The following is a 27,671-nucleotide window of genomic DNA, read 5'->3' on the forward strand; positions in this document are numbered from 1 at the left end:
CTTGACTGTCATCACAATGATCCAGTGATCGTGCAGTCTGTACGCACCTGTTAGCTGAAAAACCTCACATCCCCGAAGGCAGTGGAAATTGGTTAATTGCCATAGATGCATTCCTGAGGCATATAGGAACCATGACAAAATGCATTGCCCAGTATCCTCTAATGCAAATGAGATTTTCCATGAAGAAACTAGCAACTTACATCATGAAAATAAGATTTAACTCATTTAATTATCTTTTAAGACTATGTTATTAAGATCATGTGAAGTATTTGTATGTAATTTGGGATGACTGATGGGACATGCAGGTGGCAAATTATTTTCGATCAAACTGAACAAAGGTAATGCTTCAGGCCCCGTGAGCTAATTGATGGAATTTATGAGGCAATTAGTTCATCTTGCATCTTCAAAAGGTATATAAACCCCAATTCAAGCTCCTGTACACCACATCCTGGTCCCAAGTGGTTTGTGTCGTTCAAGAAACAGAGGTGTCCTTGTGAGGTGAGTAAAATATAACTTTTATTATACCTACTGTGGTTGAATGGCCTGATTCTGATAAGTAATAAATTGAAAAAACAGTGTAACACAACAAAGAAAATTTGTTCCATTGGTGGAATTGTCCGCACCAAAACAGGCTTGGGATTAAATAATATGTAGGAAAATAAATTTGGTTAAAAACTGTTAAATGCTTGAGCAGAGAAATTAATATAATGGAAATAGGTTAACACGTCCATTAAAAGCAGATGGAGGAATGTCACACAGTCAGCAGGATTTTCTAAATGGAGAGATATTATCAGGGAAAATTCAGTGGGAATCACGGAATCTTGGGATCGATATATTACTGATTGGGAACTTTGAGTAAGTCAAATCTGAAGCGAAAGGCAGTTCTGTCTTACCTCAAGTTTCTCTTCAGCTTCCACATCAGCCAGAGAACTTTACAATCTCTACAGCTGTGTCTCCAAAGTAAGAACATTTTTAGGAATGTGACACTTGACCATTTTCATGAGCATAATGGAAAGACGTATTGTAAATTTTGCAAACTAATTCTCTCCTCATCTGAATGAACTGGTGATATTTAAAAAAAAATAGTTTTTTGAAACAGTTTAAAGCTAAATCCTACACCTTTGTCTCACTCTGTTATTATTCCCCCACAGACAGTAGGCAGCTCAACTGATCTCAGCTCCCCTACTGTCTGTGACTACCTTCAGGTAATGTACATGGTGGTGGTAATCTACTCACCTGCCAGTCTCCATTCAGCTCCACCGTTGCAAGGATTTGGACTTTCTCCTCTGGGGAACTGTCTTGAAACAACATATAAAGCCATGAAATTTATTGCAATCATATGCTGGTAGAGAGGTGGTGGCGTAATGGTATTGTTGCTGGACTAGTAATCCAGAGATCTAGGGCAATGCTCTGCAGTCCCAGGTTCAAAACCTACCATGGCAGATGGTGAAATTTGAATTCAATAAAAATCTGGAATTAAAAGTCAAATGATGACCATGCCGATCATTGCCGATTGTCATAAAATCCCATCTGGTTCACTGATGTCCGAAATCTGCCGTCCTTACCCGGTTTGGCCTACATGTGACTCCAGACCCACACAGAGATGCAGTTGACTTTTAACTGTCCCCCACTGAAATGGCCAAGCAAGCCAATCAGTTCAAGGGCAATTAGGGATGGGCAAAAAATGCTGGCTCAGCCAGCGATGCCCGCATCCCAAGAACGAATAAACAAAATGAGAAACTGAAATGCAGAGGACGCAATGACAAGATCATACAAAGAATATTGATTTGCCAAAAGGACATCTGATTAATGAGGAAAGGACTGTGAGTTTAGATGTTTACCTTTCCACTTTCTTTTGATTTTATTGCCCTTAGCTTCTCACAAAGAAAACGAACACACAGTGCCAGGTTTGAACTGCTCAACCTCTCACCATGGTATTTTTTCTCTCTGTGATGTGCATCCTGACTGGTGTCTCCATGGCCTCAACAATCCCATTCATTGATAAGGAATGGGAACTCTGGAAACTGATGTACGGCAAGAGCTACCCTAATCTGGTAAGAAATCTAGGCTGACACGCTAGCAGAGCACTGAATGACCATTATATTGGTTTTCAAGATTTCAATCTGAAGCCTCGGATCCACCCCCAGACCCCCAAACCTGTTAATATTGTTCAGTAAGAGCCACAATTGAAAATCAAAATGCCCTTCCATGGTGAAATATATATTTAACACCAACCAAGGACATGGCAGTTATTGGCGATTTCTTTGATTCAAGTCTGTGAGGCATAAGTAATGGAATGTTTCCCTCCAATTAAACATCGGGAAGACTAAAGCCATTGGCTGTGATTCTTTAGCCCCTCCCACCACTGGGATCTTCCGGTCCTGCTGAAAGTCAATGGACATTTGGCTGGCCTGCCATATTCCCCAGTGGTGGGTCCCACCATGGGGAGGTCAGAAAATCCTAGCCATTGCCTTCAGTCCCGTAGCTAACATACTCTGTTCCCTAGCTGCCAACTTCACTCCCTCTCTAGCAGCAGTCTGTGGCTGAACCAGACTGCTTGTATCCTCGGAGAATATTTGACCCCTTAATTAAACTTCTCAGCATCTGTCTGTGCCTTTACTAAGACTGACTATTTCCATCTCCTTTCCATCGCCTGACTCCACTCCTGCCTCACTTCATCTGCTGCTGAACCCTTCATCTATTCCTGTGTTACCTCAAGACTTTGTTATTGAAGTGCCCTTCTGGACAGTCACATTATACCTTTTGTAAAGTGGACATTATCCAAATCGCTGCTGCCTGTATCCTAACTTGCACCAAATTCCATTCATCCATCACCCCTCCGTTCGTTGATCTACTTTGGTTCCTGGTTGAGCAATATCTCAATTTTAAAATTCTCACCTTTGCTTTCAAATCACACTGTAGCCTGGTCTCTCCTTGTCTCTGTAATCGCCTCCAGCTCCATAACCCTCCAAGGTATCTGCCACGTCTACATAGAACATAGAACAATACAGCGCAGTACAGGCCCTTCGGCCCACGATGTTGCACCGAAACAAAAGCCATCTAACCTACACTATGCCATTATTATCCATATGTTTATCCAATAAACTTTTAAATGCCCTCAATGTTGGCGAGTTCACTACTGTAGCAGGTAGGGCATTCCACGGCCTCACTACTCTTTGCGTAAAGAACCTACCTCTGACCTCTGTCCTATATCTATTACCCCTCAGTTTAAAGTTATGTCCCCTCGTGCCAGCCATATCCATCCGCGGGAGAAGGCTCTCACTGTCCACCCTATCCAACCCCCTGATCATTTTGTATGCCTCTATTAAATCTCGTCTTAACCTTCTTCTCTCCAACGAAAACAACCTCAAGTCCGTCAGCCTTTCCTCATAAGATTTTCCCTCCATACCAGGCAATATCCTGGTAAATCTCCTCTGCACCCGCTCCAAAGCCTCCACGTCCTTCCTATAATGCGGTGACCAGAACTGTACGCAATACTCCAAATGCGGGCGGACCAGAGTTCTGTACAGCTGCAACATGACCTCCCGACTCCGGAACTCAATCCCTCTACCAATAAAGGCCAACACTCCATAGGCCTTCTTCACAACCCTATCAACCTGGGTGGCAACTTTCAGGGATCTATGTACATGGACACCTAGATCCCTCTGCTCAGCCACACTTTCAAGAACTTTACCATTAGCCAAATATTCCGCATTCCTGTTATTCCTTCCAAAGTGAATCACCTCACACTTCTCTACATTAAACTCCATTTGCCACCTCTCAGCCCAGCTCTGCAGCTTATCTATATCCCTCTGTAACCTGCTACATCCTTCCACACTATCGACAACACCACCGACTTTAGTATCGTCTGCAAATTTACTCACCCACCCTTCTGCGCCTTCCTCTAGGTCATTGATAAAAATGACAAACAGCAACGGCCCCAGAACAGATCCTTGTGGTACTCCACTTGTGACTGTACTCCATTCTGAACATTTCCCATCAACCACCACCCTCTGTCTTCTTTCAGCTAGCCAATTTCTGATCCACATCTCTAAATCACCCTCAATCCCCAGCCTCCGTATTTTTTGCAATAGCCTACCATGGGGAACCTTATCAAACGCTTTGCTGAAATCCATATATACCACATCAACTGCTCTACCCTCGTCTACCTGTTCAGTCACCTTCTCAAAGAACTCAATAAGGTTTGTGAGGCATGACCTACCCTTCACAAAGCCATGCTGACTATCCCTGATCATATTATTCCTATCTAGATGATTATAAATCTTGTCCCTTATAATCCCCTCCAAGACTTTACCCACTACAGACGTGAGGCTCACCGGTCTATAGTTGCCGGGGTTGTCTCTGCTCCCCTTTTTGAACAAAGGGACCACATTTGCTATCCTCCAGTCCTCTGGCACTATTCCTGTAGCCAATGATGACATAAAAATCAAAGCCAAAGGTCCAGCAATCTCTTCCCTGGCCTCCCATAGAATCCTAGGATAAATCCCATCAGGTCCCGGGGACTTATCTATTTTCAGCCTGTCCAGAATTGCCAACACCTCTTCCCTACATACCTCAATGCCATCTATTCTATTAGCCTGGGGCTCAGCATTCTCCTCCACAACATTATCTTTTTCCTGAGTGAATACTGACGAAAAATATTCATTTAGTATCTCGCCTATCTCTTCAGACTCCACACACAATTTCCCATCCCTGTCCTTGACTGGTCCTACTCTTTCCCTAGTCATTCGCTTATTCCTGACATACCTATAGAAAGCTTTTGGGTTTTCCTTGATCCTTCCTGCCAAATACTTCTCATGTCCCCTCCTTGCTCGTCTTAGCTCTCTCTTTAGATCCTTCCTCGCTACCTTGTAACTATCCATCGCCCCAACCGAAACTTCACACTTCATCTTCACATAGGCCTTCTTCTTCCTCTTAACAAGAGATTCCACTTCCCTGGTAAACCACGGTTCCCTCGCTCGACGCCTTCCTCCCTGTCTGACCGGTACATACTTATCAAGAACACGCAGTAGCTGATCCTTGAACAAGCCCCACTTATCCAGTGTGCCCAACACTTGCAGCCTACTTCTCCACCTTATCCCCCCCAAGTCACGTCTAATGGCATCATAATTGCCCTTCCCCCAGCTATAACTCTTGCCCTGCGGTGTATACTTATCCCTTTCCATCATTAACGTAAACGTCACCGAATTGTGGTCACTGTCCCCAAAGTGCTCTCCTACCTCCAAATCCAACACCTGGCCTGGTTCATTACCCAAAACCAAATCCAACGTGGCCTCGCCTCTTGTTGGCCTGTCAACATATTGTTTCAGGAAACCCTCCTGCACACACTGTACAAAAAACGACCCATCTATTGTACTCGAACTATATATTTTCCAGTCAATATTTGGAAAGTTAAAGTCTCCCATAATAACTACCCTGTTACTTTTGCTCATATCCAGAATCATCTTCGCCATCCTTTCCTCTACATCCCTAGAACTATTAGGAGGCCTATAAAAAACTCCCAACAGGGTGACCTCTCCTTTCCTGTTTCTAACTTCAGCCAATACTACCTCGGAAGAAGAGTCCCCATCTAGCATCCTCTCCGCCACCGTAATACTGCTCTTGACTAGCCGCGCCACACCTCCCCCTCTTTTGCCTCCTTCTCTGAGCTTACTAAAACACCTAAACCCCGGAACCTGCAACATCCATTCCTGTCCCTGCTCTATCCATGTCTCCGAAATGGCCACAACATCGAAGTCCCAGGTGCCAACCCACGCTGCCAGTTCCCCTACCTTGTTTCGTATACTCCTGGCATTGAAGTAGACACACTTCAAACCACCTACCTGAACGCTGGCCCCCTCCTGCGACGTCAAATCTGTGCTCCTGACCTCTATACTCTCATTCTCCCTTACCCTAAAACTACAATCCAGGTTCCCATGCCCCTGCTGCATTAGTTTAAACCCTCCCAAAGAGCACTAACAAATCTCCCCCCCAGGATATTTGTGCCCCTCAGGTTCAGATGTAGACCAACCTGTCTGTAGAGGTCCCACCTTCCCCAGAAAGAGCCCCAGTTATCCAAAAATCTGAAACCCTCCCGCCTGCACCATCCCTATAGCCACGTGTTTAAATGCTCTCTCTCCTTATTCCTCATCTCACTATCACGTGGCACGGGCAACAACCCAGAGATAACAACTCTGTTTGTTCTAGTTCTGAGCTTCCATCCTAGCTCCCTGAAAGCCTGCCTGACATCCTTGTCCCCTTTCCTACCTATGTCGTTGGTGCCAATGTGGACCACGACTTGGGGCTGCTCCCCCTCCCCCCTAAGGACCCGGAAAACACGATCCGAGACATCACGTACCCTTGCACCTGGGAGGCAACATACCAAACGTGAGTCTCTCACGCTCCCACAAAATCTCCTATCTGTGCCCCTGACTATAGAGTCCCCAATTACTAATGCTCTGCTCCTCTCCCCCCTTCCCTTCTGAGCAACAGGGACAGACTCCGTGCCAGAGGCCCGTACCCCATGGCTTACCCCTGGTAAGTCCCCCCCCCACAAGTATCCAAAGCGGTATACTTGTTTCTCAGGGGAACGACCGCAGGGGATCCCTGCACTGACTGTTTTTTCCCAGTCCCTCTTACAGTTACCCACCTATCTCCAATCTTTGGTGTAACTAATTCCCTGAAGCTGCTATCTATGACCCCTTCTGCCTCCCGAATGATCCGAAGTTCTTCCAACTCCAGCTCCAGTTCCCTAACTCGGTCTTGTAGGAGCTGGAGATGGCAGCACTTCCTGCAGGTAAAATCAGCAGGGACACTAACTGCATCCCTCACCTCAAACATCCTGCAGGAGGAACATTGCACTCCCTTCCCTGCCATTCCTCTAACTTTCTACCAAGATCTGGCTAACAACTAAATTAAATTTTTATAAAAAATAATAATAATATAATAAAAATATGGTACTTACCTCAGACCAATGGGTTTTATTATTAGGTTAGAGGAGGAGGGCGGGTGGGAGACACTACACGTGTAGTGTCTCGGGTTTCCTCTCCACCAGAATTTATTGGTGAGGGTCTTCCCAGACGTCCGCGGGTCGACTTCCTGATCCCGCCTAAAAAACTAATTTAAAAAAAAAAGAAAAATTCTCAGCTCCTGCTGAAATTGACTAACCAGCCAGCTCCACTCCCGCCGAAATCGACTGGCCTGCCCCTGCAAAGACAAGTGCTTTTAAAGGTTGACTTACCTCCCAGCAACCTCCTTCCGCAATGCTCCCGCTGAAACTGACTAACCAGCTGCTCTCACGCCGCCGAAATCGACTGGCCTGCCCCTGCAAAGACAAGTGCTTTTAAAGGTTGACTTACCTCCCAGCAACCTCCTTCCGCAATGCTCCCGCTGAAACTGACTAACCAGCTGCTCTCACGCCGCCGAAATCGACTGGCCAGCCCCTGCAAAGAGAAGTGCTTTTAAAGGTTGACTTACCTCCCAGCAACCTCCTTCCGCAATGCTCCCGCTGAAACTGACTAACCAGCTGCTCTCACGCCGCCGAAATCGACTGGCCTGCCCCTGCAAAGAGAAGTGCTTTTAAAGGTTGACTTACCTCCCAGCAACCTCCTTCCGCAATGCTCCCGCTGAAACTGACTAACCAGCTGCTCTCACGCCGCCGAAATCGACTGGCCTGCCCCTGCAAAGACAAGTGCTTTTAAAGGTTGACTTACCTCCCAGCAACCTCCTTCCGCAATGCTCCCGCTGAAACTGACTAACCAGCTGCTCTCACGCCGCCGAAATCGACTGGCCTGCCCCTGCAAAGAGAAGTGCTTTTAAAGGTTGACTTACCTCCCAGCAACCTCCTTCCGCAATGCTCCCGCTGAAACTGACTAACCAGCTGCTCTCACGCCGCCGAAATCGACTGGCCTGCCCCTGCAAAGACAAGTGCTTTTAAAGGTTGACTTACCTCCCAGCAACCTCCTTCCGCAATGCTCCCGCTGAAACTGACTAACCAGCTGCTCTCACGCCGCCGAAATCGACTGGCCTGCCCCTGCAAAGAGAAGTGCTTTTAAAGGTTGACTTACCTCCCAGCAACCTCCTTCCGCAATGCTCCCGCTGAAACTGACTAACCAGCTGCTCTCACGCCGCCGAAATCGACTGGCCTGCCCCTGCAAAGACAAGTGCTTTTAAAGGTTGACTTACCTCCCAGCAACCTCCTTCCGCAATGCTCCCGCTGAAATTGACTAACCAGCTGCTCTCACGCTGCCGAAATCGACTGGCCTGCCCCTGCAAAGAGAAGTGCTTTTAAAGGTTGACTTACCTCCCAGCAACCTCCTTCCGCAATGCTCCCGCTGAAACTGACTAACCAGCTGCTCTCACGCCGCCAAAGTCGACTGGCCTGCCCCTGCAAAGACAAGTGCTTTTAAAGGTTGACTTACCTCCCAGCAACCTCCTTCCGCAATGCTCCCGCTGAAACTGACTAACCAGCTGCTCTCACGCCGCCAAAGTCGACTGGCCTGCCCCTGCAAAGACAAGTGCTTTTAAAGGTTGACTTACCTCCCAGCAACCTCCTTCCGCAATGCTCCCGCTGAAATTGACTAACCAGCTGCTCTCACGCCGCCGAAATCGACTGGCCTGCCCCTGCAAAGAGAAGTGCTTTTAAAGGTTGACTTACCTCCCAGCAACCTCCTTCCGCAATGCTCCCGCTGAAACTGACTAACCAGCTGCTCTCATGCCGCCGAAATCGACTGGCCTGCCCCTGCAAAGAGAAGTGCTTTTAAAGGTTGACTTACCTCCCAGCAACCTCCTTCCGCAATGCTCCCGCTGAAACTGACTAACCAGCTGCTCTCACGCCGCCGAAATCGACTGGCCTGCCCCTGCAAAGAGAAGTGCTTTTAAAGGTTGACTTACCTCCCAGCAACCTCCTTCCGCAATGCTCCCGCTGAAACTGACTAACCAGCTGCTCTCACGCCGCCGAAATCGACTGGCCTGCCCCTGCAAAGACAAGTGCTTTTAAAGGTTGACTTACCTCCCAGCAACCTCCTTCCGCAATGCTCCCGCTGAAATTGACTAACCAGCTGCTCTCACGCCGCCGAAATCGACTGGCCTGCCCCTGCAAAGAGAAGTGCTTTTAAAGGTTGACTTACCTCCCAGCAACCTCCTTCCGCAATGCTCCCGCTGAAATTGACTAACCAGCTGCTCTCACGCCGCCGAAATCGACTGGCCTGCCCCTGCAAAGAGAAGTGCTTTTAAAGGTTGACTTACCTCCCAGCAACCTCCTTCCGCAATGCTCCCGCTGAAACTGACTAACCAGCTGCTCTCACGCCGCCGAAATCGACTGGCCTGCCCCTGCAAAGAGAAGTGCTTTTAAAGGTTGACTTACCTCCCAGCAACCTCCTTCCGCAATGCTCCCGCTGAAATTGACTAACCAGCTGCTCTCACGCCGCCGAAATCGACTGGCCTGCCCCTGCAAAGAGAAGTGCTTTTAAAGGTTGACTTACCTCCCAGCAACCTCCTTCCGCAATGCTCCCGCTGAAATTGACTAACCAGCTGCTCTCACGCCGCCGAAATCGACTGTCTAATTGTGGACAGTTGGAAATCCCCAATCTTTATTGATCCACCTCTGCTGGCCATGCCTTCAGTTGCTTTAGCCCTGAGTTCTGGAGTTCCTTGCCCAAATGTCTCTGTCTCTCCACCTCTCCTTTCTCCTTTAAGATGCTCCTTAAAACCTACCTCTTTGATCCAGATTTTGGCCGTCAGCCTTAATATCAAATAATATTGCTCACTGTCAAACTTTGCTTTAATTCTTCTATGATGCGCTTGGGGATGTTTTATGATGTTAAAGCAACGCTATGAATACAATAATTTTGTTTCTGTCTGTGGAGAAGCAGCATGACGTAACAAATTAAGATGCTTTCAAAATCCTCACGAGCCTAAATTTGGACTTCAGCAGGCAGCCTGAGGAAATTGTGACTGCAAATCTGCAACCGTCAGTCCGTTGAGGGAAAGAATGGGGATTCTGGGACACCCCCAGAATGTTTTTAGGATCAGAGGTGCCCACACAGCTAGGAGTACACATGTGATACCTGTTTGTCCAACTCTTGGCTGGCATCATGATTTAGTTTAGCTGAGTGACTACTCCACAGCTCATCTATTTTGCAGGAAAGGAATTTGGTGCAACCAATGCTATGCTTCAGATTTGAGAAGCTGTATTCATTTCCTGGCTTCTTTGCCCATGGCTTAAATCCCAAGATTTTTCCTACCTTACTGAATTGAGCCATGACTATTGCTTTGCTAACCCATAGTTTTTTAAAAAGTAATTATTTCTAAAACCACCTCTTGAAACTTCTGTGGTTTCTCCTTTCCCCTCTTTGCTCCTGCCAGTTCTGATGCTAGTTCTGACTGAAAGAGAAATTTCATTTTTGGGTCTTCGCTTCTCCAAATTTAATTTTGATAGTCTTGGCAAAGCACCTGTCGCTAACGTGAAGTGGTATCAACCCCGCCTTGAACATTTAGCTGCCTTCACTCATGGACGAAACATGCCATTTGCAACTTCAGTATCTTCTTTTGTCGGGGCCTTTCCTGTTGATTCCCTTATTTCCTATTTATTTTATTTTATCATTATCGTTTCGGTCCAAGGACCGTTAAAGGTGACATATCCTCAAGAAAGATCTACTGGATCTGAAACAGAGACCTTTATCCTTTTACTTTTAGCATTTTTTTGCACCCCCCTTTCCCCTTGTGTTTGTTTATCTTGTGTGAGGGTGGGGCAGGTTAAAGAGGGGGGTTAGAAATTAGATAAGAATTAACCAGTTGTATTTGCTGCCTATATAATTATAGTTATTGTTATTAATAAAAGTTAATTGTGTTTCGATTTACAAACCTAGTGACTGTAGTTCTTGGGCAGCCAAAGACCAAATACTTCGGGTATTTTTAAAATTAAGAGTTAATTTTAATTGTGTTGCGACCCTGGTCAAGAGGAGCTGGAATTGACCCCTCACTAGCCCAGGGTGTAATTACACTTCTACTTGGATATAAGCAATAACACAGGGTATTGGATTCCATTGATATTAGACTGCAGCAAACTAATTCTCTTTGTATAGGAGGAAGATCAGGCCAGGAGAGGAATTTGGCTGGACAACCTGGAGAAGATTGATGCTCACAATGCTCAGTATCTTCAAGGGAATACCATGTATGAAATGACCATGAATCAATTTGGAGACTTGGTGAGTCATGAAAATGTTAGAGCTTCAGAGTTGCTCGTTTGATACTGGGCATGATGGAGAATGACCTTATTCCAATTAAGCAAAGCCCCCCACCTTCCTGGGACAAGGGTATATCAGCTGGAATCATTGCTGTGTCCATTGGTCCAGTTGCCATCTTCAACGATATAACTAACTTGGTGTGAACAAATATTCCCATGAACCATCAATTGCTCAACGTCACCACACACACTGCAATGGTTCAATAAGGGGGTGAACCTGGCTAATGAATGTGGCCTTGCCTCAAATGGCCACATCCTGAGAACCAGTATTAAAAAAGGAACATGGAAGTCACAACAATCATAAAAGTTCTGTAGATCATCTAACACATATGAAAACATAAATATATCTCAATCACCACTCCCTGAATCATCTATCTAATTTGCTCATCAACGTTTTGGCTTTAATTGCCTCCATCAACTCAGTGGACAATCTACTGCATATATTCACCGCCCCCACCCGATGAAAAATAATTACATTTAAACTCTCCATCTTTACTCTTGGCTTGAGCCCAGGTCTCTTGGCTCTGCAGCCTGTTGCAATATAGTGCCGAATCAATACAGTGCAGAAGGAGGCCATTCGGGGGGGGGCGACATGGGGGTGCAGCGGTTAGCATTGTTGCCTCACGGTGCCGAGGACCCAGATTTGATCCAGTCATGGGTCGCTGTCCATGTGGAGTTTGTACATTCTCCCTGTGTCTGCATGGGTTTCACCCCCACAACCCAAAGATGTGCAGGAGAGTTGGATTGACCACGCTAAATTGCCACTTCATTGGGAAAAAAAATAGGGTGTACAAAATTATGAGAGGAAGAAACTGAGTGGACAGGATAAAATTGTTTCCCTTGGTGAAGAATTCTAGAGTCAAAGGACATAAATTCAAGATAAGTGGCTGAAGGTGTAGAGGGGACATGAGGAAAAAGATTTTATGCAGAGGGTAGTGGGAGTCTAGAATTTGCTGCCCGAGTTGGTGGTGGAGGCAGAGACCCTACTCTCTTTTAAAAAGTACCTGGCTCTGCACCTTAAGTGCTGTAAGCTACAGGGCTATGAACCAGGAACAGGAAGGTAGGATTAGAAAGGGCACCTGGGTGTTCTTGAGCTGACATGGCCAAGATGGGCCAAATGGCCTCCTTCTGTGCCGTAGCTTTTCTATGGTTCCATGACACAAAGATTGTCTGGGTGGTTGACAATGAAGGCAAAGTTTTTATATTACAGGAGGATATAGGCAGGTTGGTCAGATGGACAGATTAGCGGCAGATGGAATGTAACCATGAAAAGTGTAAGGTGATGCACTTTGGAAGGAATAACATGAAAAGGGAGTACTCAATGAATGGCAGGACACTAGGAAGCTCAGAGGAATAGAGGGATCTTGGGGTGCTTGTCCAGAGATCCCTGAAGGTGTCAGGATAAAGAATGACTCAGGGCGACATGGTGGCACAGTGGTTAGCGCTGCTGCCTACGGCGCTGAGGACCCGGGTTCGATCCCAGCCCTGGGTCACTGTGTGGAGTTTACACATTCTCCCCGTGGTTTACTGTAGTCTAACATTCACCTCTACAACCCAAAGATGTGCAGGTTGGGTGGATTGGCCACGCTAAATTGCCCTTAGTGTCCAAAATTGTCCTTAGTGTTGGGTGGGGTTACTGGGGTATGGGGATAGGGTGGAGGTGTGGGCTTGGGTAGGGTGCTCTTTCCAAGAGCCAGTGTTGACTCGATGGGCTGAATGGCCTCCTTCTGCACTGTAAATTCTATGAAATCTATAAATTGCTCCTTAATTGGAAAAAAAATTATTGGGTCCTCTAAATACAAAAAAAAGAGTTATATTTTTTTAAAAAGGCAAAGGATGACTTAGTCCCTTACAAATGACCACCTACCCTCCTCCCCATCTTGATTGTAACTTTTTAAATCTTTGTATCTATTCCTCATTCCGGGTTTGTGGCGAGCCCATTAACTTACAAAGGCAACCGGTGACGAGTGGTGTCCCGCAGGGTTCAGTGTTGGGGCCACAGCTGTTCTCTTTATATATTAACGATCTAGATGATGGGACTGGGGGCATTCTGGCTAAGTTTGCCGATGATACAAAGATAGGTGGAGGGTCAGGTAGTATGGAGGAGGTGGGGAGGCTGCAGAAAGATTTAGACAGTTTAGGAGAGTGGTCCAAGAAATGGCTGATGAAATTCAACGTGGGCAAGTGCGAGGTCTTGCACTTTGGAAAAAAGAATAGAGGCATGGACTATTTTCTAAACGGTGACAAAATTCATAATGCTGACGTGCAAAGGGACTTGGGAGTCCTAGTCCAGGATTCTCTAAAGCCAAACTTGCAGCTTGAGTCCGTAATTAAGAAAGCAAATGCAATGTTGTCATTTATCTCAAGAGGCTTGGAATATGAAATGAAAAATGAAAATCGCTTATTGTCACAAGTAGGCTTCAATGAAGTTACTGTGAAAAGCCCGTAGTCGCCACATTCCGGCGCCTGTTCGGGGAGGCTGGTACGGGAATTGAACTGTGCTGCTGGCCTGCCTTGGTCTGCTTTAAAATCCAGCTATTTAGCCCAGTGTGCTAAACCAATATAAAAGCAGGGATGTACTTCTGAAGCTTTATAAAGCATTAGTTAGGCCCCATTTAGAATACTGTGAGCAATTTTGGGCCCCACACCTCAGGAAGGACATACTGGCACTGGAGCGGGTCCAGCGGAGATTCACACGGATGATCCCAGGAATGGTAGGCCTAACATACGATGAACGTCTGAGGATCCTGGGATTATATTCATTGGAGTTTAGGAGGTTGAGGGGAGATCTAATAGAAACTTACAAGATAATGAATGGCTTAGATAGGGTGGACGTAGGGAAGTTGTTTCCATTTGCAGGGGAGACTAGGACCCGGGGGCACAGCCTTAGAATAAAAGGGAGTCACTTTAGAACAGAGATGAGGAGAAATTTCTTCAGCCAGAGAGTGGTGGGTCTGTGGAATTCATTGCCACAGAGGGCGGTGGAGGCCGGGACGTTGAGTGTCTTTAAGACAGAAGTTGATAAATTCTTGATTTCTCGAGGAATTAAGGGCTATGGAGAGAGAGCGGGTAAATGGAGTTGAAATCAGCCATGATTGAATGGTGGAGTGGACTCGATGGGCTGAATGGCCTTACTTTCGCTCCTATGTCTTATGGTCTTATGGTGATTTGATGGGGAAAATTCAGGGTTTCTCATTGGCATCAGGTCGGTGAATGAGTTTTACTTTTTGTACCAGCTTTGAAATGAACATATCTGTAGATCATCCATTTTGTTAGCAACCGTTAACAGCTTGGCCTGAAGACTTCATTGACCAAGAGAGTCCACTTCAATCTGGACAAACACATTGTGCAGTCTAATTGCACCAGCTATTTCTCAGTTGACGGAACATGTTAATCCATCATGTTTGTGTTTCTGATTGTTTCATTTTATTCCCGCTCCCAGTTTGCTTTCAAGGTTCAATTGAAAATCGTGTTGGCTCCTGGGGTACAAAACCTGGCCAATTTTAATGATCGCCAATTTACAAAGTGTTTTGGCAGTACAGTCACTTGATACTTTAATATCAGCTCCTTAGATGCGATCTTGATGGAGACTGGCTCCATTGTGACCTTCTCTGTCTTGGTTATTTTTGAAGACCCAATTCAACTTTGCCTCTGATTATTGGGATCTATTGGCTAACTGCTCCATGGAGCAATCCAATTTGTGTCCAAAATCATGTTCTCAGTTGAATAGCCCTTATAAGGATTTCTGAATCTATTCCTGTTCAATTGAAGTTATCCATGACAATTGCATCTGTTCCTGTTCAGGTTTCCCTTATTTGGCTGCAGATTTCTTGATACAATCTCTGTTGATGATCTGCAATGGGTGCTAGGAATTTGTTTCCTGTTTGTTGTCATAGAATCATAGAATTCCTACAGTTCAGAAGCAGATAATTTGGCCCATCGTGTCTGCACCGACTGTCTGAAAGATCGCCCTACCGAGGCCCACTCCCCCACCCTAACCCCGTAACTTCACCTAACTTGCACTTCTTTGAACACTAAGAAGCAATTTAGCCTGGTCAATCCTGCAGATCTTTGGACTTTGGGAGGAAGCCGTAGCACCCAGAGGAAACGCACTCAGACATGGGGAGAATGCGCAAACTCCACACAGACAGTTACCCAAGGCCGAAATCGAACCCGGGTTCCTGGCACTGTGATGCAGCAGTGCTAACCACTGTGCCACCATGCTACTCTTTGTCAAGCTTTGCACTTTTGCATAAATGTTCCAATGCACCTAGTCTTAATGAATGAACCCACAATGTGTTTACCCAATCCCTTATGAGTGATAGGTGCTTTTATATCATTATAATCACATGGCAAGTCTCATCGTTATTATGCATTCTTCCAGACACCAATGGAGTTTGCTAATTTGTACACTGATGCAAGGATATCTGAAATGGTCAATTATACAGACGATGCTTTGTTCGGTTTTGAAATGGAGGAACTGGAAGAAATGGAGGAAATCAATGACCTTCCCCAAGAAGTGGACTGGCGTAAAATGCACTATGTTGGTAAAATAAAGGATCAGGTACTTACTACTTAAACCATGTATATTCAATGCAGGCCAGCTGACATGATTCAGTTTATTGGGGCTGTGTGGGGCCGTTCCTGTATAATTTTTTTTGGGGGATTCCAAGGTTTATTCACTCTTGCCATTTCAAACCTTTAACATATTCAACCAGCTGGCATTTGAGGGTTGGAGCTGTGGCAAATAACGGAAGGAACAATTTGTGTGTGCTTTTCCTCAAAGAGCCAGTAGATGGAGATATTGAGAACTGCAGCAGGCAATTGGGAATAAGTGTTTGATTCAGACAGGTAAAAGAGAAACATTTATTCATTTTGATTTTTGGATATTAATAATGATAGATATACATTCAGGATCTTCTGAATTTTCCAATGCCAATGTTCCAGTCTAACACTTATGCCTGGCAGATTCTCAAAGGTCTAGATGGGGAAATAATACAATCAAAACTGATTTACAATTCACTTTATAAAATCATGTGGCCAATGATATTGTGGTCAATGTGGTCAAAGATCAATGAAAAGGGGCTGTGTGAAGCATGGAACTTCAAAAGTCTGTGGGCTGAATGTGGGGCCTTGCATTGGGAGGGAGGGGTGGGGAAATGTATTGCTTGCCCCTTGGAAGAAAAATCGGTCAGAAGCCAACCTACTTCAAAACACCTTTAATCTGGTGTTGTAGGACTTCTTGCTGTACTTCAAATAAGGCTACCTTACAACTGCTGGTTGTAATAGGCTGCTGGTGGCCTTAACAAGCAGAGAGTGAGTGGGCGCCACAGTGGAAGAAAGTCCCACCCTCGAGAGCTCCAGCAGTACCAGCAGAGCGAGATGGCTTCTGCTGGAACTCCATGATGAAGTATCATGGACATCACAGAGGTGAGACCAGGATTTTATGGTTGGGAGGGCTTGGGTGCCCTAGAGACAAAGTGGTGAAGATCATGGAGAAAAGATTTTTAAAATTTTAACATTTTCCAATTTATGTGTTTTTCCTTCAGGGTATGTGTTTATCCTGCTACGCGTTCACCGCAGTTGGTGCTCTGGAAGGTCAGTTGGCCAAGAAAAAGAAGCAACTAATCGAACTGAGTGTACAAAACATCATTGACTGCTCTGATGAATATCGGAACTTTGGATGCAGGGGAGGCTTGCCGTATCATGCCTTTCAATACATACGAGACCATGGCATTGAATCTGAACAATCATACCCCTACCAAGCAAAGGTACACTCACTGCACACTGTACACTGACTGAAATTTGTTCACAGAAGCTGGTTGGATCTGAGATTCCTCATGCATCGTGGCATGCAAATGACATTTTGGATATCAGCAGGAAGGATGTCATTCATTCTTAAAGTGTATCAGTGCAGGAATTAGTCCTTGTCCTTCCTGACAGAACTGCTGGTCTTGCTACAGTGATCATTTCTGAATTATAAAACCTTTCAGTGATGCTCACTCCTTGATGACTCAATTGGCTGGGAAGTATTCACTCGGAAGAGTCAAATTTGTTTAAAAAAAAAAGGACATTGGTCAAATGTGAAGTTTTGATTATGAGTGGCTTCTAAGACATAGGAGACGTCACATTTGAGTTTGCCACTTTCCTCATTCAATGACAGTGCAAAATAATCTTTCAGGAGAGATTGTGGATAGGGAGTGGAAACACTGACTTAATTTTCACTCCCTTTTCTGGGCACTGAGGCAAACTGTAGCATCTCAAGTACTATCCCAGTTGAGATCAATTTACTCAATACATAGAGTGGATATTTTGTCTTGTGCAGCAAAGATGAGAGAGAGAGAAGGGAATAAAGAAAGGAGAGAGAGAGAGTCAGAGAGAGAGAGAGTCAGTCAGTCGAAGTGCTGGGTCCAGGTGAGTCTGATGCTATTCAATAAGCGAAAGGGACAGTGGAATGCACAGGAGCCAAGTGATAGATAATTTCCTTTCGAATTTTGTGCTGAGAGATTATGGAGAGTTTGGGATGAGTGAGACTTTGATGACGGTGAGGTGTTTGGCATTGATGTGTTGAAGGAATAAGAGGTAAGGGAGGAGAGCAAGGCTTGGGGATAATAGTTGACTGGGATTTTCTGTGTGGTATAATATGGAAAATGAAGTTTATGGAAATTATTTTTGGTCAAGTTTTGAAGCAGATTCTTATGTTTTTACTTGCAGAAGAACGATAAGTGCTCATTTAATAACTCTAAGAGTGTCATCAAAATTAAAGGATTCAGAAGGATTAAGAACTACAGTGAGAAACAATTAGCTGCAGTAATCAGAAGGGTTGGACCACTTTCTGTACTTATTTGTTCAGCTCATGATTCCTGGCGATTTTACAAGTCAGGTAAAGATAATTCTGAACTTTTATTAATTCGCCGTGGTTCAGGTTTGATCTCACAACCTCACCATGCGAGACATCTGTGCAAGAAGACCATCGGGGTAACCCCCCACCTTCAGGGATATTCTACAGTCCCGTCATTATAGTCTTAAACATCTTTGTATTGGTACTTCTCTCTTTTTTTTTTAATAAACATTTTATTGAGGTATTTTTGGTAGAGTGACAACATCAAAATAAACAATATACATGAAACCATAAACCATAGTGCAAAAGCCATTTACCTCTCGTACAGGTCCCACCCTTATTGACCCCCTACTCTAATCTAAAGTACTCCCCCCCCCCCCCCCCCCCCGTCTGCTGACGATTAATTTCCCGCAAAGAAGTCGCCGAACAGTTGCCACCTCCAGGTGAACCCTAACAGTGACCCTCTCAAGGCGAACTTGATTTTCTCCAAACAGAGAAAGCTAGCCATGTCCGATAGCCAGGTCTCCGACTTCGAGGGCTTTGAGTCCCTCCGTGCTAATAGTATCCGTCTCCGGGCTACCAGGGAAGCAAAGGCCAGAACATCTGCCTCTTTCTCCCGCTGGATTCCAGGGTCTTCTGACACCCTGAAAATCACCACCTCTGGACTCAGCGCCACCTTGTTTTTAACACAGTGGACATAACGTCTGCAAACCCCTCCCAAAATCCCCTAAGCTTCGGACATGCCCAGAACATGTGGACATGTTTCGCCGGTCCTCCCGCACACTATGCGCACTTGTCCTCCACCCCAAAGAATCTGCTCATCCGGGCCACTGTCATGTGAGCCCGGTGAACAACCTTAAATTGTAGTCAGGCTGAGCCTGGCACCTGCTGCAGACGTGTTGACTCTACGCAACGCGTCTGCCCATAGACCATCCTCTATCTCACCTCCCATTCCTCCTCCCACTTGCGCTTCAGCTCCTCGGTCTGCGTCTCCTCCGACCCCATAAGCTCCTTATAAATGAAACACTCCCGTCTCCTACCCACCCTCTGGAAACTACCCTGTCCTGAATCCCCCTTAGCGGTAGGAGCGGGAAGGTTGACACCTGTTTACGAAGGAAGTCCCGCACCTGCAGATACCTGAATTCGTTTCCCCTCGCCAACCCAAACTTTTCCTCCAACGCACTTGTACTCTGAAAGCTCCCCCCTATGAACATATCCCCCATCCTCTCAATCCTCGCTCTCCGCCATAAACGGAACTCCCCGTCCATACTCCCCGGGGCAAACCGGTGATTATCACAGATTGGAGCCCAGACCGATGCTCCCACATGCCGCCTCCACTGGCCCCAAACTCTCAGGGCCGCCACCACCACGGGGCTGGTGGAGTGCCGTGCCGGCGGGAACGGCAGAGGCGCAGTTACCAACACCCCCAAACTGGTGCCTTTACATGAAGCCGCCTCCATACGCACCCATGCCGACCCCTCCCCCACCACCCACTTCCTGATCATGGCTATATTAGCCGCCCAGTAATAGTTGCTAAAATTTGGCAGCGCCAGCCTGCCCTCTCCCCGACTCCGCTCAGGCATTACCTTCCTTACTCGCGGGGTCTTGCCCGCGCAGACGAAGCCCGTGATCACTCTGTTGACCCGCTTAAAAAAGAACCGCAGAATAAAGATGGGTAGACACTGAAATACAAATAGGAATCTCGGGAGGACCATCATCTTCACTGTTTGCACCCTCCCAGCCAGAGACAATGGAAGCGAGTCCCGTCTCCGAAAATCATCCTTCATTTGGTCCACCAGCCGGGCCAGATTCAATTTATGCAGCCGGTCCCATTCCCACACCACTTGGATGCCTAGGTACCTAAAGCTTCCCTTTACGAACCTAAACTGCAGCTCGCCCAGTCGCCTCTCCTGTCCCCTCACCTGGACCATAAACATCTAATTCTTTCCCATATTAAGCTTATACCCGAAAACTGGCCAAATTCCCCTTGAATCCTCATGATTTCTTCCATCCCCTCTATTGGGTCCGAAACGTGCAGAAGCAGGTCATCTGCATAGAGCGAAACCCTGTGCTCCCCCCCCCCCCCACCCCGGACCAGTCCACTCCAGCCCCTCGAGGCTCTCAGAGCAATTGCCTACGGCTCTATAGCTAGCGCAAACAACAGTGGGGAGAGGGGGCATCCCTATCTCGTCCCCCGGTGCAGTCTAAAATAGTCCGATGTTGTCCTATTCGTCCGTACACTTGCCACAGGAGCCTGATACAATAACCTGACCCAGTCAATAAACCCCCGCCCCGAATCTGAACCATCCCAGTATCTGCCACAGATAGCCGCATTCAATCCAATCAAAAGCCTTTTCTGCATCCATTGCGATCACTACCTCCACCTCCCTACCTTCCGGGGGCATCATGATCACATTTAACAGCCTTCTTACATTGGCCACCAACTGCCTGCCCCTAACAAACCCCGTCTGGTCCTCCCCAATAACGTCCGGAACACAATCCTTGATCCTGGAGGACAAGATTTTGGCCAGCAACTTGGCATCTACATTCAACAGGGATATCAGCCTGTAGGACCCACAGAGCTCCAGGTTCTTGTCCCGCTTAAGAATCAGCGAAATCGTTGCCTGTGACATCGTCAAGGGCAGCACCCCTCTTTCCCTTGCCTCATTGAACATCCTCAACAACACCGGCCCCAATATCCCCGAGAACTTTTTATAAAACTCCGCTGGGTATCCGTCTGGACCCGGGGCCTTACCCGCCTGCATGGCCTTCAAGCCCTCCACTATCTCTTCCAGCCCAATTGGGGCCCCTAGCCCTTCTACCTGCTCCCCGTCCACCTTTGGGAAATTCAGCCCCTCCAAGAAGTGCCTCATCCCCTCCGGCCCCGTAGGGGGTTCCGACCTGTACAGCCTGCTGTAGAAATCCCTAAACGCCCTATTCACGCCTACTGCATCACCAACCAGGTTCCCATCTCCATCATTTACTTTCCCTATCTCCCCAGCTGCCTCCCTCTTCCTAAACTGCTGTGCAAGCATTCTGCTGGCCTTCTCTCCATGTTCATAGATCGCCTCCCCCGTCTTTCTCAGCTGCTCCACCGCCCTCCCTCTGGTCAGCAAGCTAAACTCCGCCTGTAACCTCTGTTGTTCCCTTAAAAGCCCTGCCTCTGGGGTCTCCGCATACCTCCTATCAATCTGTAGTAACTCCTTTATCAGTTGGTCCGTCTCCACCCTGTCCACCTTCTCCCTATGGGCCCGGATCGAGATCAGCTCCCCTCTGACCACCGCCTTGAGTGGTTCCCACACTGAAATTTCCCTCGTGTCATTGACCTGCAGGTAGTTCTGAATACATTTCCTCAGCCACTCACATACCCCTTCATCCGCCAAAAGTCCCACATCTAACCTCCGGTGCGGGCGCTGGTTACTGTCTTTACTAACCTGCAGGTCAACCCAGTGCGGAGCATAGTCTGAGATTGTAATTGCCGAGTACCCCGTGTCCACCACCCCAGCCAGCAAGGCCCTGCTCAAAATAAAGAAATCAATCCGGGAATACACTTTATGCACGTGTGAGTAGAAGGAGAACTCCTTCATCCTCGGCTGCCCAAATCTCCATGGATCCACCCCCCCCCCCCCAATCAGCTCCATGAACCCTCTTAGTTCCTTTGCCATTGCTGGCACCCTGCCCGTTTTTGAGCTTGACCGGTCCAAGCCAGGGTCCATAACTGTGCTGAAGTCCCCTCCCATGACCAACCTGTGCAGCTCCAGGGGCGTCATTCTCTGACCACCCAGCGGGTCGGAGAATGGCCGTTGGCCGCCGTGAATCCCGCCCCCGCCGGTTGCCAAAGTCTCCGGTACCGGAGATTGGGCGGGGGCGGAAATCGGGCCGCGCCGGTTGGCGGGCCCCCCCGCTCAATTCTCCGGCCCGGATGGGCCGAAGTCCCGCCGAGAAATTGCCTGTCCCGCCGGCGTAAATTAAAGTAGGTATTTACCGGTGGGACAAGGCGGCGTGGGCGGGCTCCGGGGTCCTGGGGGGGGCGCGAGGCGATCTGACCCCGGGGGGTGCCCCCACGGTGGCCTGGCCCGCGATCGGGGCCCACCGATCTGCGGGCGGGCCTCTGCCGTGGGGGCACTCTTTCCCTTCCGCCTCCGCAACGGCCTCCACCATGGCAGAAGCGGAAGAGACTCTCCCCACTGCGCATGCGCGGGAAACTGTCAGCGGCCGCTGACACTCCCGCGCATGCGCCGCCCGGGGATGTCATTTCCGCGCCAGCTGGCGGGGCAACAAACGCCATTTCCGCCAGCTGGCGGGGCGGACATCCCTCCGGCGCCGGCCTAGCCCCTCAATGTCGGGGCTCGGCCCCCAAAGATGCGGAGCATTCCGCACCTTTGGGGCGGCGCGATGCCCGTCTGATTGGCGCCGTTTTGGGCGCCAGTCGGCGGACATCGCGCCGTTGGGGGAGAATTTCGCCCCTGGTCCGGTATCTTCCCCAGCATCCTCTTTATAAACTCCACAGTATCCCAATTTGGCGCATACACATTTACTAATACCACCTGCACCCCTCCAGCTTCCCACTGACCATAATGTGCCGACCTCCCACATCCGAGACTATTCTACCCGCTTCAAACACCACCCGCTTATTGATCAGGATTGCGACCCCTCTTCTCTTTGAATCTAGTCCCGAGTGAAAGACCTGACTGACCCAGCCTTTCCTCAGTCTAACCTGGTCCGTAATTCTAAGGTGCATCTCTTGCAACATTACCACGTCCACCTTCAATCCCCTAAGACGTGCGAACACACGTGCCCTTTTGTCCGGCCCATTTAACCCTCGAACATTCCAGGTGATCAGCCTAGTTGGGGGATCATTGCCCCCCCCGCCCTCCGACGATCAGCCATCTCCTTTTTTAGGCCCGCCACCTGCCGTGGTGGCTCCGCACCTCCACTGGTCCATCCCCAGGCAGCCCCCGCCCCAAACCTCTTCACTGACCCTCAGCCCAAGTCCCTCCCTCGTCAGCAGAACATTCACCCTCCCCTGCTTAGTAACAACACCCTGTCGCCCAACCCCTTTACTAAACCAAACATTTGCACACTCCCCCACTGCGCTTCTGAGAGCTAGCTCACCCAGCTAGCTTGGTGGCCCCCATCTCCGGCACCAGATAGTCTCCCACCTATTGTTTATTGTCCCCCCCCCCGCTCATACAAACAAACTCCAACATCAAACAATCCCCACAAAATTACAACAGAAAAACACCAAGATCAAAACAAGTACCCCTCCATCCCCCAACAGTGCAAATGAAAACCTTAACTCACTCAGCTCTACCGCTGGTTCCAAATCAATGCAAACGGCATCACAAACAACTTCCATGAAACGCAAAATGGGAAACCTTTTTGCAAAAACAGAGAAACAAAAAGAAAAAACAAAAACATGAATGTTGCAGCCAAGTTCAAAAGTTCTCAATCCATCACCAGCCCTTTCTTTTTCTCAAAGTCCAACGCATCCTCAGGCGACTCGAAGTAGAAGTGCTGATCCTCATGCGTGAGCCAGAGACAGGCAGGGTACAACAGTCCAAACTTCACCTTTTTCTTCAAAAGGATCAACCTGATCTGGTTGAAGCCTGCTCTCCTCCTGGCCACCTCTACACAGGTCCTGGTAAACCCACAGGATGCTATTGTCCCATTTACAGCTCCGTGTCTGCTTGGCCCACTGTAGAATGTGCTCCTTATCCGAGAACCTGTGGAATCTCACCACCATTTCCCTCGGGGGGGGTCACCCATTCGCGGCTTCCTCGCAAGTGCTCTGTGAGCCCTATCCACCTCCAAGGACCGGGAGAATGCCACATCCCCCAGCAGCTTCACAAACATGTCTGCGACGTATGCCCCAGCGTCCATTCCTTCGGACCCTCCGGGAGCCCGACGATTTTTAGGTTCTGCCGGCGGGACCTATTTTCTAGGTCCTCCACCTTCTCCAGGAGCTTCTTCTGCTGGTCCCTCAGCATCCCCACCTCCAGCTCCACCGCAATCTGATGTTCCTCCTGCTCGGCCAGCGCCTTCTCCACCTTCTGGATCGCCCGATCCTGGGCGTCCAATCTGTGCTCCAACCGCTCAATCGACTCTTTTATCGGGTCCAAGCAGTCCCGTTTCTGCGTAGCAAAGCCTTCCTGAATGACTTGCATCAGCTGCTCCATAGACTGCTGGGTCAACAAGCCAGAGGTCCGAACCTCCGCCATGCTGTCTTCTGTTGCAGCTACAGCCCAAGCCTTCTCTACCTTTTTGTTTCTGCCCTTACGGACACTTCTAGTCCTTCTCTCCATGCACCGAAGTGGGAATTCAGTTAACAATTGCCACTAACATCCGTTTTACAATTCAAGTCCGGTAGAAAAACGGGGGAAAGGACATAAAGTCCGACCAGAGCGGGAACCACAAAATGTGCGACTTACTCCTTCATAGCCGCCACCGGAAGTGGTACTTCTCTCTTTAACCAGCACAGTCACCTTCTCCAGCTGCTTTCTATCTGGATGACTTTGGGATGAGTTGCTTGGTGAAAGATGATAGGCAAATGCAAAAGCTATTCTGACCTTCCCAATCTTATATAACATTATATGCATTTGAAATTATTTTCATTAAAAGTACTGTCCTCCATTTTACAGGGATTCTTGATAATGCTGACTGCAACAATAAGAAAATTGATCATGCAGTGCTCTTGATAGGGTATGTGGATGAACATCCAACAGGTTACTGGATCATTAAAAACAGGCAAGTAATATCTACAAATTAAGAGCATCAGGTGCAATGGAAATCTTTTGGATCTTAGGGACTATATAGAGGGATAGTGTCCAAAAAGGCCTGGAAATAAATTAACTGATGGCGAGAGAGGATTAAGGAAAAGCGACTTAAGTTTGGTCCTCCTGACAAGATCATGAAGGTGTGGCCAATTAAAACCAATGAGTATGAATGAACACAATTCAGTCTTTACCATGTGATTTCCCACTCCACCTTGTGTGATAAATATAATGAGACTAATTTGGTGTAAACTCTTGCCTACATAACAATGTCTCAACTAAACTGGCACTTACCATTACATGGTGGCATAGCGGCACAGAGGTTCGCACTGCTGCCTCACAGTATCAAGGGCCCTTGTTCAATTCTGGCCTCGGGTGACTGTCTGTTTGGCGTTTGCACTTTCTCCCCATGGACTATGGACAACAGTGACCCTCACAAAGCACTGCAGCCCCAAGCTGTCTCGTGTCTGAGCGAACCATCACTAATGTGCCACACTAACAGGCCCCCACCCTATAATCTGCAGTCTGCATGCATCCCCTTCAAGTAATACATATACGAGACCCCCTTGCTGTTTTTTCATAATTTACAAATAAATAATTTATTCAAGAAAATTAAGCCCTCCACAACTCAGACTATAAACACACAAACACCGGTTATAAAAATACTATGGGAAACAAGAAGCTAAACGGCATATCGAAAAATTCTTATCCTTACACAAGTTTACTTAAACACATGCAAATATATATATACACTCTCCCACCCCAACCTCAACAATCTCGCTGAATTGGGAGTTTCTATGGGCTGAGGGAATATGCTCACAGTTCCCAGGAAAATAGTTGAACAGGCACGAATGTTTCTTTGGGTCTGCCTCAAAACAAACTGGTCTGTTTGGCTGCTGGGCCTTGATCCTGCTAGTCTGGCTCCTCCGCAGGAATCTTTCATGGTCTGTGTAGTCTGGTGTCCGTGATCTTCTGCCCCGTAATATTCTTCCGCACGGTTCTCCTTGGTCGCAATGGTCGTCTATCCCTGTGACGTTCTCAAATCTCCTCCTGCCCTTCACATATCTGTAGTAGTCTGAGATCCTTGTAGTCTGGTAGAAATCCCGTAGTAGTCTCTCGACCCCATTGTTTGTCATGCAGCCTTGTTGGCGTCCAGATCCCCTTCCCTCTGTCTTCATTCTGCCTTCCATTGTTCATCTGCTTCATCCATCTCCATGCCCCTCTGCCTGCCATCATGAGGCCTCACCATTCCCCACCCACTCCTTGCACAGCCTTCCTTCCACATTGCCCCCCCCCCCAGTCTTTTTTGACCACCCCAGCGACAACTCATACCCCATCCCCGGTCGAACTTCAGACCATTGATTCGGTGGCTACACTTGTCCTGCAGCACAGTGATGTCCAGATAGACACTGGTGTGTGTCACCAGGGAGAAGGAGACCTCTGTACTCCCCAATACCATGCGCTGTACTGATCTGAGTCGGTGACACAGGAGGGTTCATGGGTCCAGCAGCACGGTGCCGTCCATGAAGACCAGCTCGACATGGAGATGGAGGGCAGGAACTGGTCCGCACCATGGCAGAATGGCTTTGTTGTACATCTCTCAAAGTCTTTTGTGAACTGATGATCACCTTGTGCACGCCACTCTTTATCAACTAGGTTTCAGACCAGTGTAATTACGCGCTGGTGTGATGCAAGGTTGTATGGCCTGACAGAATGCCAGCAGGCAACTCTTTTAATAAGCATTCACACCACCTGCCAGTAGGAAGACCGACCCACCATTAGCCTGCCATTGGGAGAATTGAAAAGTGATTTTACCCCAGTGGGTTTCTGACTTTTTGACTTCCGCTAAACTCTCCGCTCCTGCCCATTACCAAACCCGCCAGGGGCCGAATGGGAGGATTCCGCCCACTGTTTCCAGCTTGAGTATACACCCCACTGCACTTCCCAGGATTTGAAAGCTCACTATATTTTGATTGGTTTATCTATGTCCTCTACTGTGCACTTTGAATGACAACTACCCATTTATTATGGCTTCGCGCTGGGCTGCACTCAGTAACTTCTCACTGTCTCAAAACTGATCTTATATGTAAGAGTGCACAAATGTGTTGGCTTTCCTTCACTTGATTATCCAAATAATTTTTCTTGATGGATTATACATCTCCGAAAGTAAACTCCTTGTAAAGTAAACCTGACACCCTGCTGATGATATAAGCTAAATTAAACCAAATGCATTCGAGCCAAATGAAAATGTTGCAAAAATTACAGGAGCAAACTTGCAAGGATCCCCATGTTGGGTGCTGTTGTTCTGGTGGAGCAGGCTTGAAGGGCCAAATGGCCAACTCATGCACTTATTTTTATGGTTTATTTCTCTATGTTACTCTGTTAATTTTGGATCTGATTCGAATGGTTTTGGATATTCACGAATAATCTTGTTTTTCTAGCTGGGGAACATCCTGGGGTGAGAGAGGCTACATACGCTTAGTTAAGGGCAAGAACATGTGCAAAATTACCCATTGTGCTTCGTACCCTATAATCTGAAGAATTTTGACTTCAATAACAAAAAGAAAATCATCCTGAAGAAATTATTTTCAATGATGAAGCGCATTTAACTGCAAATTGTGATATTGTAACTGCACTGCCAGTGTCTTGACTAAATCTGTGACTCTATTGACTGTAGATGCAGCATGAATGAAACTCTCCCTGTCTTCATGTGCATTTTGAAAACTTTGCAATGTGAACTGTGTTCTGTTGCTGTGGTGTTGGGTTCTTTAAATGGTGCTTGGGACAATCAATTAAAGTACATTTCAAATAA

General features: G+C 47.4%; 1 protein-coding gene across 1 annotated transcript; it reads left to right on the plus strand.

The window, feature by feature from the left end:
- Positions 1-447: 447 nt before the first annotated feature.
- LOC140395211 (cathepsin K-like) lies at positions 448-27,671 on the plus strand. Its single transcript, XM_072482752.1, has 8 exons — positions 448-498; positions 1,875-2,054; positions 11,085-11,207; positions 15,630-15,809; positions 16,795-17,016; positions 17,960-18,128; positions 24,728-24,833; positions 27,301-27,671. Exons 2-8 carry the CDS (start codon positions 1,932-1,934, stop codon positions 27,395-27,397), a joined length of 1,020 nt encoding a protein of 339 aa, XP_072338853.1. The 5' UTR covers positions 448-498; positions 1,875-1,931; the 3' UTR covers positions 27,398-27,671.

The sequence above is a fragment of the Scyliorhinus torazame genome, chromosome 18, assembly GCF_047496885.1.
Source record: "Scyliorhinus torazame isolate Kashiwa2021f chromosome 18, sScyTor2.1, whole genome shotgun sequence".
NCBI lineage: Eukaryota > Metazoa > Chordata > Chondrichthyes > Carcharhiniformes > Scyliorhinidae > Scyliorhinus > Scyliorhinus torazame.